At 37.8% G+C, this 13,905-nt stretch overlaps 2 protein-coding genes across 4 annotated transcripts in view; one reads left to right on the forward strand and one right to left on the reverse strand.

Moving 5' to 3' along the window:
• LOC129775723 (fibroblast growth factor receptor 3-like) overlaps positions 1 to 3,155 on the reverse strand; it is an 81,837-nt gene extending 78,682 nt beyond the window's left edge. The window contains exons 1-2 of one of the 2 annotated variants that reach the window (XM_055780771.1): positions 2,874 to 3,155; positions 308 to 1,023 (exon numbers count right to left, since the gene is read on the reverse strand). In XM_055780771.1, coding sequence (XP_055636746.1) covers positions 308 to 585 — 278 coding nt within the window. In that variant the 5' untranslated portion in view covers positions 586 to 1,023; positions 2,874 to 3,155. Of the gene's footprint in view, positions 1 to 307; positions 1,057 to 2,873 lie in introns of both variants that reach the window. The other variant, XM_055780770.1, reaches the window with a different exon arrangement.
• The window catches only part of LOC129775722 (acetylcholinesterase), a 208,857-nt gene that overhangs the window by 76,514 nt on the left and 118,438 nt on the right, over positions 1 to 13,905 (forward strand). The window lies entirely within an intron of this gene.

Consider the following 13,905-nt stretch of genomic DNA (forward strand, 5'->3'; position numbering starts at 1 on the left):
CAAAGTTTAAAGCCTCTTAAAAACAAAGAAGAAGAAGAACAAAAAAAAATTCTAGAAGCGAATGAACTGCAAAGTTTAAAGCCTCTTAAAAACAAAGAAAGAAGAGGAACAAAATTAAACAATATAGAATATCTAAAAACACAAAACAAAAATAGGATATCTCAACAGATTATGGGCCCAGACTACGCTCTGCTAGCATAATCATTATAGTGTTAAACTGTATACATATAGAGGAAATCTGTACAATATCATCTATATATAGAGGAAATCTCAACAATTATATGTACGATATATTGTTCTAACTCACCATTCGATGCTACGATATCCCTTCGCACAACAATGCAGGCTTTTGAATTGTCCTAGAATGCCGTACTCCAAATCGGGTATCTCTTTGGTGAACTGCATGTGATCCGTGGTGAGTGCATTGTTGTATCTGTACCGGCTGCAGTGATCCTCCCCTCGCGCTTCGCTGAACAGTTGGGTAGTGATCATCAGACAGATGGCAACCAGCAAAGTCTGTGGCTTTCGAACGGCAACATCGTAACACCTTTTCATTTCGGTGAGTAAACATTTGTGCGACAGCATGTCGAATGATTTATGCTGTGTATTGTTGCTTGGGCAGCACAAAAGAGCTCAACAAACGACTCACCGCACACCGACGTCTTTATGTTGTTTTGTCTTATTCAAAGGTGTAGTGTTACCGATAAATATGTTGATGACATGCGGAACGACACGCGGCACAGCGAACAAGAATGGATACACTCCAAATGGTGACAGTAATATGCTCATTAATAAATCAAACAAATAATATCACTGTGACTATATTTTTCTTCACACGTATTATCCAACAGTGTTTTTTTTGTATTCAACACGCTTTAAGATCACACTTTCTTCACTTTGAGAAGGCTATACGCAAACATGTGAGGCGATATTCCTGTTTCTATATTCTATTTGGCATAGCCGTTTCCCCGTTCAAATGATTATTTATTGTTTCTTGCCGACACACTTCCGCTAGACGTATTACTGATTCACAGTATTGGGAACATAATAAGGAAACTATATAATTAGATGTATTAGTCGCAACGAAGTGGACCGGGCGAAACGGATGTATAGCGCCACTACAAAATTCTACGAACGAATTAGTCCACAAATTGGAAATTGCGCGCCAGTCTAACCGACCGATTTTCATCCACTCACGTTGCGAAACCAGAATTGCTAGTGAGCAAGCACTTTTATATTTTTCCTGGGAATTCTACAGATACAAATACCTATCCCAGACGTATTAATTATGAAGAAAAAAAAACTAGTTTGTTGTGGATTTAGACTGGGCGATCCAGCGCTGTACTTTGCACTGTCACGTCGTACTATTTTTGCAACAATCGGCAATGAAAAGAGTATTATTAGTCCACTTAGTCCCTGGGATCTCACAAGTATTCGCTTCCCAAATATTGTGGATCGCTAACGGTGTCAGGTGCAACATTCATCTATCGTTCTTTCCACCAGAATGTTCGGGAACATATCTCACTGTTCTTGTCTTTTTTGCTCGATTGTTGCAAAAATTTTCGTTTAGTTTATCATCACACTAATAAGCAGCCGACGAAACGATGCTCAAACATGCCAGTTAATGGATCACGTTTGTTACCAGGCTGCTAGCGATTCTGAAGCGGTTTAAATTATCTCACTTATCGCCTGACTGAAAACCTTCATAAACCTTGCGAGTACCAACACAGTGGTGATTGTACTTGGCGCTGGTATTTTGTCTCGGCCACAAAGTTCCGACACTCGAAGATTCAATTAAAAGTTATTACAAGCCGATGGTACGGCGCTTCACTCGTAGAATATTTTCAACTCGTCTCGGTGCCACTTTCCGAATGTTCGCGGGGAAGGTAAACCATGTGTTATGACAATATTTTCCAAGAAAGCTGGGTTGGGCTGGTCGGTTTAATTAGTACCTGAAATGAAAAAGAGAACTGATATTACAAGTACGGCTCGAGTTGAGGAGTTCTCAGGAATTTCAACATTTTAACGATCTGCTCTTGTGTCCACTATACAAATGTTGAGACAAAAACGCAATGTTCATTACGATGCGCGACGGTTTTGTTTGAGATTAATGGTTTTAGCAACTTATAATGAAACCAACACACTATATGGAGGAAGCATGCAGAGAAAACATTCACGAAGGTTATTATGGAGTGTGGCAATGTTCTAGTTTAAATAGATTTTAAAATAACCCCCTTCAAAAAATAAACAATTATTTGTGAAAATTATTTTTCACGAATATTACATCATCGCTACTAAATCAATTATATTCATTAAAGCTTAATTATTCCACTGCTAACGCAATACATGTATTACCATGTATCTATTGCACTGATCGTTGACAAGCGATTCGTAGAAATTTAATTCTAAACAAATTGGTCACCTGCTTGAATCATCGCTTATCAGCAGCTCAGCCGATTGGTATAAATACACTGATAACTTCTCGAAAGCAATTGCGAAATTATAGCAAATTGTACATTGATTCAGTTTATTTTACTTGAATAAAAATATACTTTGAAGAATTTTGTCGACTGAAACAAATTTAGTGGAATAACATAAAAGAACGTAACATAACGTTCATTCCGCGGGCATAAACGTTGGAATAATTAGGCTTGATTCGGCTTCTCATACTTTGAGATCTCAATTTCGTTTCGATAAAATATACACTGACGAATTTTTCCATGGTCATATCAAAGCACTTTTCCACGTACTTCCAACTTATTGAAAACATACAAATTCTTGGGTAAGACTTTCCCTTGGAATTCGTGGAATTTGCACAATTTTCCGAAATATATTTTCCACTCTCCTGTGTTAACAGCACTCGATTGGCTCACCTCTGAACAAGCTGAATAGGTTCTGCGTTGAGGTTCGTTTCGTACTTCCCAGAATATCAAAATATAGCACAAATTTGTTTATCCCGCACAATGTTTTCACGTTTAGCACCGGGTGTTATAAACAGGGGGAACACGGAGAGGAACGAGAACTGAAAAAAAGGAAAACCGGCACACACTTTATATCGCTTTGAACTTCGAGTGACACACGTCCACTCTGGCACACGGTTCGCTTTGGACTGAAAACGTTCATTCTTGCTTGCTTGCGTCAGTATCGGAAAAGGCGAATTTAAGTGTGCAGAAAGAGAACGATTGTAAACAAAATACTAGGAAATCGCTGTGATGATGATGATGTTGTTATGGAAAAAAAGAAAGAAACTGCGCACAACACACAGTAATACGTTCTCCCTCGAGAGTATTTTGATCATGTATAAGTAAAACTGAACGTGTGAATACGGACCCTCTTTGGCGAAAATTATAAAAGGAGCCGGGAAAGGCGTGTTGTTCAAGAAGACCGTGGTTTTCTCAATTTGATAATTTAGATGTTCGCATATTCTTCACACAGCTTCATTCCAAATATGAAACACGTTTTCTAAGATAGTTTGTACACATTGAAATATATCTGTACATCTGAATTTATTTAAAATTTAATTTACCTTCAAATATAACTATAGTTTGCATAACATAAAAATGATCTCAGGACGAACCAGCACATTACTGAAAATTTCTCAAATAAAAATAAATAATAAATGTTTCTAGCCGGGAGATTTTTCGTCAAAGAAGTTTCTTCAGACTTGTACTGTGGTCACGCGTATTCTACAGTTTGCCATTCCAGAACACTTTCAAGACGTGTTTTTTTCGGCATGAAAATCTCAACTAAGAACTATGGTAGAAGTACAGTAGAACCCTGATTATCTGCGAGCGGATGATCCGCGGTTCGAATTATCCGTGACAGCGACTTCCATAGTAAATCTATAGACCTTCCCGGAATTTGTCAATGAGTGGTAGGCTCATGCTTTTTTTTTGGTCGTGGCTTTTACATTATTCGGCCACTGGTGTTCACAACCTTATAGATGGATAGTTTAATGATTTCTGCATTGATAACACATAGTTTTCATGCTGAAACATTTTTTTTCGTGTTTGCACCAAATTTTTAGTCCTTTATTGCGTTATTCGCGATTTTCGTTATCCGCGACAGGGCTCGAAATCTTCGAAAGTGAAAAAATTATAGGAGGTTGTGTCCAAGATACGACCGCATTGTTGACGTAGAACTACACTGTTATTTTATATAAGTCAATGTATGGCGACTACTAGGCTTGAAACTACTAGGAATATAAACACTTCTCATTATTTTGCGCTCGAAAAAAGTTGCATTACTTTCTCATGCTCGAGAGAAGCGCAGCTGTCACCCTTAGTGGAGGAAGTTTTCTTCTTAGTGACTTAACAAGCGAAATAAACTCTTTTTGGTCATAACAACCTCGAAAACAGTAGCAATGCTTCATTATGATCAATATTAGCATAAATGCAATCCTAGTTGAAGGCAGTTTTGCACCTGGCACGCGAACCCAAATAATTCCAGTAAGACATTCAAGATGCTTGGTATTCCCCAAATAATTTTCTGGCGCACAAACTTATCGCCTGCTTCGCCATAATGCATTGATGATGCATTCTCAAAGGCACCAACGAAGCCCTTATGATGACGGAAAACAAACGATGTTAACAGCTTGGAAAAAAAACTGAATTATGCCACACATCTTGTACACTGCTGTAACACCCATCGATGCGAATTCGCTGATGAGTTTGTCAAGAACGACCGCCTTCACCACCTGCGGGGGGAACTTTTGGTTGCTGCCTGGGTAACGGCGTTTACATTTTCGACAGACGCGCCGTAATCGCCTACTTCGTTGTTGTTCGATGCGGCGTCACACTCGCGAAGGCTCGGTTAGGTGCGAGCGCTTTTCACTGCACCAACATCGCGTGCATCATCAGATGACACTTGCCTCGAAATGTTATTGCCCCTGGCAATGCGATCGTTTTTAGCTGAGAGAGAGGAGCCAGCTGAATGACAGATAGTTTGTTTTCTTCTTATTCTTTTTACCCATTCTCATCAAGAAAATTCCAATCTAAAAATTTCAATCAAGCAAGTTGTTGTCATTCATTTATGAGAAAAGTGTTCAAACTTGACGTGAACCTTTGTTTGTGAGTAAATTTGTGCTTTTTTATCTCCGATTTGATTTTTGACGTAGGACTGCGTCTAACAGGAATATATAGGGGGTAAAAAATTTGAACACTGATCATGTAGGAAATAATCAAAGATGTACCAGGTCAGCCCACATCATGGCTTCCAGCAGCATCGGCCTATTCAAACAAGTTTTTTTTTTACTTTTGATAATTTCGATATAGTTGTCCTAAAGAATTGTTTCGATGATTTCTAAAACAGTATCCGAAATAAAAAGCAAACTGATTTTTATGATTTGTTTGTCGGTGGAGATCTTGTGTGAATTTATGGGTGTTTTGGGCTCATTTGTGACTTTTACCGAACGTTCATTCAGTTTTCGCGAATTCTTTCATTCTTTCATTAATTTTTTCACTGGTTCCAGGTTGACCTATTGCTACAAGCTCAATGAATCGATTTTTGCAATGTGGGCGATGATTGTATATTCTCCGATTCAATTTGAATATGCAGCGTATGTGGAATATATAAAGTAAGTGCTAATCTTCCAATGAAAAGAGTTAACATTGATTTCTCTCAGGTGCATTTTGAGGGAATTATGTTTGTGTCCGATGGAAATAATAATATGTTGACTAAAAAGGATGCTGTGTCTGCATTTTTAACAGGCAGTGATCACGATTCGGATGAAGATGAGAATTATCCTACCAGTCTCTCGTCATCTTTGCCATGATATTTCTGCCCATCACTGATGGACCATTCATATACAAATTTTAAATTTGACATGCATGTCGCTTAACAAGGCAATAGTATCACTGAAGATCCAATCGAATTGACCGATAGTGAAGGTGATCCAATTAGTCTTGTCCACAAAAATAAAAGGATCAAGATTCTTTCTCCCCTTTATGTGTGATATAATTTATATACCATTTCCCATAGACAACATATCTGTCGCTTCGAATCAGTCTACATAAATGTTGCACTCACTCTGCCCTCCTCACAACACCCACTTCCCGTTTGTCTTCACAGCAGCAAATTTGTTTTTGACGTAGGACTACGTCTTTCATTTCTATACCGGGGTGTAAAATCAAAGTTTCGAAAACGAAAGCGTTACGACGGAGACCGAGATTTTGAGTGTTAATAGCTCCTAAACAACTGAACGAAATGGTATGATAAACACTTCATTCGAAAGATAAAAGGTCTACGCGTTCTATACTTGTTACTTTTTGATCCAAAAACTTGTTTCAATAGTCTTAGAATTGCTTTCAAAACAGACTATTGAAATCACCAATCGGTATATAAGCGAGTGCCGCTCGGAAATCCACTCAGTTCTAATTGAACAGCGATTGGAGCATGTTGTCGCTGTTGTGGTGAAGCTCTTCATTTATCATGAAAGCGCGGATGAACGGTGTCACCATGAGCCTGTTTGTGCACCTTAGGCCAGAAGGGTATCCATCAGGAGGAGAGTGATGCCACAAACGGTTCCCGGGAAGATCTCGAAGCAGCCGCTACACACACACACACATATACACGCGCGGAATTCTTTCCGTTTGGATGCCATTCAGCATCGAGAAAGATCCGGAAAATAATCTGCCTGTTCCTCTGGGAATTTAAAAATACATTCATGTGAAAGAGTTTGTTTGAATGTTTTCTATCCATGTAACACTGTGACCAAATATGTTTCAACCAAGTACTATTAACAGATGGTTATCGAGTTAGCATAAACCACTGGTGGGCTTCCAGTATCGGGGAAAATGTGGAAATATCTAATCATTACTGAAAATAATCTGCCAGTTCCTCTGGGAATTTAAAATTACATTCATGTGAAAGAGTTTATTTTAATGTTTTCTATCCATGTAACACTGTGACCAAATACATTTGGTTTTGTGATTTTTCAATCAATCGCAATTAACAGGATAGCTTCCGAAGATTATTCTTCCCCATCAGTAGGATATTTCCGTATCCAATACTGGATGCATAAAACCTTGTGCCTCCAACGTAACGCTCTCGTTTTCGAAGTTCTCCAAATATTCATTCATTCAGAATGAATTCAGATTCAACTTCAAACAAATGATCTCTAAATCAACGATAGTCCTACGTCACCCTTGCGGTTATACCATAGATATAACCCACTTCCTGTTTTTTTGCAGCAGTTACTGTTCCGAAATGATCTAACCGCTGTACAATTATAATTGAGTGGATTTCCGAGCTGGCACCTGATTATATACAGATTTTTGTGATTTCAATAGCTTGCTTTCAAAACAATTGTTGAGCTATTGAAACAAGTTTTTGGATCAATAAGTAACACTCATATAACGCTCAAAATCCTGTTTCTCCAATGTAACACTCTCGTTCTCGAAGCTTTGAACTTATACTCCAGTATAAAAAAGAAAGATATAGTCCGACGTTAAAATTATTTTTACATAAAATGTCTTGCGAAAAAATGTCGTGTTGAAATTTTCTACATATTTCAATACTTCCCCTTGGTTCACCGTGACTGGTTCGCGCTGACATGAGGGTGATCACAACAAACGCGAGCTGGCTCCTCTCTCTCAGGTTTTTAGCAGGGCTCGAGCCTGCCTTCCTCTTCTTCTTGCTCATCACACATTACGCGAAGCGTCCAATTTATTACGCGGAAAGAAAAACACACGATACGAATAACTCGAAAAACGAACAGAAAAACCAAACAACGATATCTAAGATGGATTACCACTGGTGGAGTCCAATCTTAGATCGAAGCGCAGCGAAAGCAAAGTGAACTGCATTGCTTTACAGTCCGATGCCGAATGAAAGTTTGCCTCAGCGAGATTCACTGTTTATACTCTAGGCAAGTATTCCCCTTCATTCTTCTACTTTTCCTTTGTTCACGGAGACTTTAAATCCTACGATTTCCCCTCCGTCGGTCGTCGATAAGTTGCTCGTTATTGACAACTCTGTTCGGGAAAGCACACAAATGGACAGAACAAATGTATGGGAAAATGGAAACGCTTAAAGTTTTCATGAATTTTAACCATTTACAAACCATGGGATTCTTATGTATAGCATAATAAACAAATCTTACGGAATTTTCGATTCGTTTAGTATGTAAATCGCCAAAATCAGTTCGCGACAAAAATAGTTATTAACGTTAACTTTATTTCATAAAAACGTGACCTGTTTTCTGATTTGACACCCTTAATGAAAGACGTAGTCAAAATGAAGACCGACTCTACTCTCAGTAGCTTCCCTTCGACTAGAATTGCTTCGGCAGTCGCTCACAACAAAAAGTGACTTGACTAGAAAATGAATTGACTAGCGTTGACTAGCAAGGATGACTGGTGAACTAGTCCAGTCAGTGGTTATTTTAACTGACGCGGTTAATGAATACAAATCTGCCTCTTCATTCAACTGACTTCAATCCACATTTCTACTCCCCTAGGAACGAAATGTATACCCGCGTACGCAATCTTATTTCTTTGTCCATATAACGAGGAACGAGAACATGATTTCTGATGCAAAAAAGAAGTTACCCCATCAATGAACGGTTTATTGTCTACCCATCGTGAACTCAAACCAACGAGCTTAAACATTTATCAAGTATGCTATAAAGGTCCTCGCGTTAGTATTAGTATTAGTACAAAATATTGCGCACACACACTGCACGCTATTTTATACGTGTAAGTAATTTTCGTGTACGATACAAAAAAATATAGCTCACCTGTAGCGTATGTCAAACAACGTTGAACTCAAACATCGATGCATGCACATGTACATGGAAGAAAGAAAGAGAGGAGTGAATTCGTTTTGGGGGAAGTCACTTCATTATGCAATGAGGACAATTTGACTGGGAAGAGATAGCGACTAAACGCCCGACTGACTATTTAGTCGTTTTGGCGTAGAAACTGCGTGAAGAAGCCAAAAGTCATTACTAACTGACTACGGATATTGTCAGTCAGATAGTCAGCTGACTATCCTCAGTTGACTATGACTATGCAGGGCCCTGATTCGCGGTGAGCTGGCTCGACTATTTCGCGTATAATCAGGGTTCTACTGTACCTATCATCACTATAGTACCTATTATGGTAAGACGAGTGAGTTTTGACGTAGAACTACGTCTTACATTAAGGGAGCCAAATCAGAAAACAGGTCACATTTTTATGAAATAAAGTTAACGTTAATTACTATTTTTGCTGTGAACGGATTTTCACGATTTACATACCAATCGAATCGGAAATTCTCTAAAATTTGTTTGATATGCTATACATTACTGTATATTGTTTACATTGACGAAAATTGGAAGCAATCTCATTTCCCCATACATTTGTTCTGTCCATTTGTGTGATTTCCCAAACAGAGCTGTCAATAACGAGCAACGAAGGAGAAATCGTAAGATTTAAAGTCTCCGTGTAGTGATCCCCGATTTTTGAAATTAATCGTTCATCAGCTAATCGAATAGTTTTCAGCAGTTTGTTATTCGATACGATTAATCGGCCCAAATAATCGATTAATCGCCACACTGAGAGAAATAATTAGTTAGATTATTATTTGTCATTTGCTAGAAAGCCATATGGAATCAAAAAAGTGTTCATTCCGCCTGAAAATCAATTATTATCTTTTACTCACCCCTAAAGTCGTAAACGAAGCTCAATTCACGTTGACGGCATCGAGCTTTGTTTACGAACTTAGGGGAGCGTCAAAGATAATGATTTGTTTTCAGGATAAAACTGCAGCGGCCGTACGTTTTTTTCTCTCTGAGTTTGGATCGATTAATCGACGTAAATTATTCGTTCGCTTCGATTATTGGTTGTGCAGTATTCGTTCGATTAATAATCGATTTCTGTAGGAAGTATTCGATTAATCGAACGATTATCGGGGATCACTATCTCCGTTAACAAGGGAAAAGAAGAAGAACGAAGGGGAATGTTTGCCTACAGTGCCTATAAAGAGTGGATCTCGCTGAGGCAAGTTTAGACGCGAATAAACTGCAAAGTTTAAAGCCTCTTAAAAATGAATTGAGGCAAACGTTCATTCTTCGTAAAGACACCGACTGGACAACACCGTTGCTGGGCGAGCTGGATGGCGAGGGATCGAGTGCCTTTCTTAAAGCAATTGGGGTGGACGCGACCAAGTTACTCACTCGCATCGCATTGCAATCATTGCATCAAACTGATGCCATTGCATTAATGTTTTGATTTGGTTTCGCATGGCGGTAGCAAAACTCTTTCCACCAAGGCTAACAGCTAACAGCTAATCTAGACAGGCAATATTAATAGAAAAGGCTGTTGAGAAGAGCGCAAAACGGAGATAAGTGTGTGTATATTTAGATGCTTCAAGCCATCGATATATGGATATTTGTATGCGTACGTGCGTGCTTCATAACCCGTATGTAAAAATAGTACATCTTCGCTACGCTGAAACCCCATTTGTATCTGCTCCCGTGTGCATTGATGGTGCAAATTATGCAGCCGTAATGATAAATTTAAACAAGGAGGAAAGATTGTGGGAGGGAAATATTTGCGCTAGGGTATTAGTAATGAATTTCTGCTGAGGCAAATATTCAGCAATGCTACTCTTTTCGAAGTTGTTGAGATTAACAGAAAGAGATTATTTCGTTTATTCAATCACCATGAAAGTAAATGTCGTTCTGGAATTTTGTATGTGATTTGGTTTCGCTCGCCAGTAGCAAAACTTTCTCCATTAAGGATGACAGCTGCGCTTATCTTGAGCATGAGACAGTAATGCTACTTTTTTCGAGACCAGCCAATATTAACAGAAGCGTTTTTTTGAGAATAGCGCAAAATAATGAGAAGTGTTTATATTTCTAGTAGCTTTGAGCCACCAATGTATGGCTCTGTATGCATGCTAACAAACGCTTGATTTACGTTGTACGAACGATTCCTAGAAGTCGATTCCACTGAGGCAATACTAAATAACATTTAGCATGATATTTGATACTTGCGAATATTGTTCTTGTTGTTGTTTCCATACGGTGCCAAAGATATATGGATGTAGTTATATGATGTGGAATAATGGTACTGGTGCAACAAGTATATAATCGACTGCAGCCGAGTCTATGTCAATTACGAAAAAGACCACCGGAATAGCGTTCAAGGTAAATTTTCAATGCAATGACATGAAACAAATTGTGACATACGATAGGATGAGGGTATTGTTCTGCGAGGGCGATAATGAATCATCAATGAATTATCCACAACTGATTCTACAATTTAAAATACCATTTCAGGGCGATCAAACCATTCTACTAAACAGTTAAAATTCACAGCATTATAAAATAATATCCGAAGTTATAAACAAGCGACTTGAATAAAATAACAGCGTAGTTCTACGTCAACAATGCGGTCGTGTCTTGGACACAACCTCTTATTTTTTTTATTAGATTAGAAAACATGTATTATTTTTAAAGGCTTTAATATGATTTTTAGACATCAGAAATCTCTTTATTGTCGATTTTGGTACTTGATTCCATGCGAAACATTGTTCTTCTGTTTCCATAATTGGTACAATTTTACATCTACGTGCCAATTATCGCAATATCGAAAGCTGCCTTGTTCCTATTATGGTTGTACGTTGTTATGTTATGGTTGTTATGCTATTATGGTTGTATCCCACGTTCTCACGTTGTGCAATTGCATCTCATAGGGCGCTTTTGAACGCTCAGTAGTGTAATGAAATAGCACTATGTCCGACCGAAGCATATTTGTTTGATCCACTCTGTTGTAAATTAAATCTTATGTGAATGTGTTAATATCATTTGTTCAGTTCCTGTAGAGAAGCGAAAACTGCATCACAAACCTCACGCCTTTGTGAGTCTCCTGTCAGTTAGCAGAGAGGCCTAGCAAAGAGGAGCAGGTAGCTATAACAGTTAGCACATAACAACAGTCTAATCTAAAGATGAAACAGATATTCGGTATCCAGCCTATCCGGTCAATACTTGGTATCCGGCAGGATACCGGATATTAGAAGAAAACAATAATTTCGCATTAACAGAAGATAAATCATAACCGGAACTTGTAATGCTTGTTAATAATTTTTTTGATTTGTAGTTAACACGTTGAGTACCATGGTTTTATAGCGATTTTGTGGAAATTTTTAAACGTATCAGGAATATCGGAAGGAAGGCTAGTGGTATTTTTATTCGAAAAGGAATGCTTATAAGCTTATATGCTTATGCTAGTTACCTTTATTAACTGGTAACTGACGCAGCCTGAGCGAAAACTCTGTGTCAGTCACCGATGACTGACGTGGCAGTCAACGTGTTAATTAAGTGTACCCTCTCTCGGATTATCATCCCGGAAGTTTTTTTTTTTCAATAGGACTGTGATTATTTGTAGTAATCGCATTTGAATTGAGATTTTTCATTGTTTAAATATCTTTAATGTGTATTCTTTTGATACTTCAAATGGAGGATATCATTTCAACGGGTAGGATGAGGTAGAATCTCTAACCACATTCTAACATGGACACACCTAGTTTTTTGACGTAGAACTACGTCTTTCAGGAAGGGTGCCAAATCAGAAAACAGGTCACGTTTTTATGAAATAAAGTTAACGCTAATAACTATTTTCACTGTGAACGAATTTTATGATTTACATACTAATCGAATCGGAAATTCTCTAACATACATTACAATACGCTTATCTCAAAACGGTTTAAATTCATGAAAACTGGAAGAATTTCATTTTTCCTATACATTTGTTGTACCGATTTGTGTGCTAACTCTACCCGTATTTCGAATGCTTATAACTCGACCATGTCTTAATAGATCGGATAGTTGTTTGCATCAATTGATAGAAAATATTTCTACACGTCTATCACAATTAATAAAATGTTATTTTTCATAAGATCAACAATTGAATAACTGTAAAATGTCAAGCGTTATTTAAACGCCCTAACTGCCAAGTTTTGATTGGCCCGATTTACGGTTTCCCCAACACAGACTTCAAAATTATTTTTTGGTGTTGAGTACTTTTGTACTCGATTGTCGTTTTGCAGACCGGAATATATTTTTCTTAAACGTACTTTTGAACTGAGACGCATGGGAAAATTTTCATTTCAGATATTAGAGGGATTTCAGAATGAACTTTCGCGGTTCGAGAACTACGTAAGCATGAGATGTGCACTAATTTCAGAGATATAAAATACATTGATCGTTTGACAATTCTTCCGTTCACATATTTTGGTAGTCCTAGGCATCACATCAAACGTAGAAGGACGTTCATCAAATTTACTTGTATCGAAGAACATAATCTATTACAAAAATTTCGATGCATTCTAAAATAATATTCGAAGTGGTAAACAAGTGGATTGCATAATATAATTGCGTAGTTCTACGTCAAAAATATGCGGTCGTGTCCTTGATACAACCCCTTACATTTTTTTTAAATTACCGAACAACATGAACCACACGGCACATACATACTTGTTACAGGTTCGTTATAACTGTAATTGGTTTGGGTAAGTGGGAGATATAAAAAGTTGTGTAGAGGCGTATGGACTGAAAAGTTTAAACCCTCTCAAAGCCAAAAAGAAGAAGAAGAAAAAACAGGAAGTGGGTTATATATATGGTATAACCGCAAGGGTGACGTAGGACTATCGTTGATTTAGAGATCATTTGTATGAAGTTGAATCTGAATTCATTCTGAATGAATGAATATTTGGAGAACTTCGAAAACGAGAGCGTTACGTTGGAGGCACAAGGTTTTATGCATCCAATATTGGATACGGAAATATCCTACTGATGGCGAAGAATAATCTTCAGAAGCTATCCTGTTGGTTGCGATTGATTGAAAAATCACAAAACCTAATGTATTTGATCACAGTGTTACATGGATAGAAAACATTAAAATAAACTCTTTCATATGAATG

The sequence above is a fragment of the Toxorhynchites rutilus genome, chromosome 3 (assembly GCF_029784135.1).
Source record: "Toxorhynchites rutilus septentrionalis strain SRP chromosome 3, ASM2978413v1, whole genome shotgun sequence".
Lineage (NCBI taxonomy): Eukaryota > Metazoa > Arthropoda > Insecta > Diptera > Culicidae > Toxorhynchites > Toxorhynchites rutilus.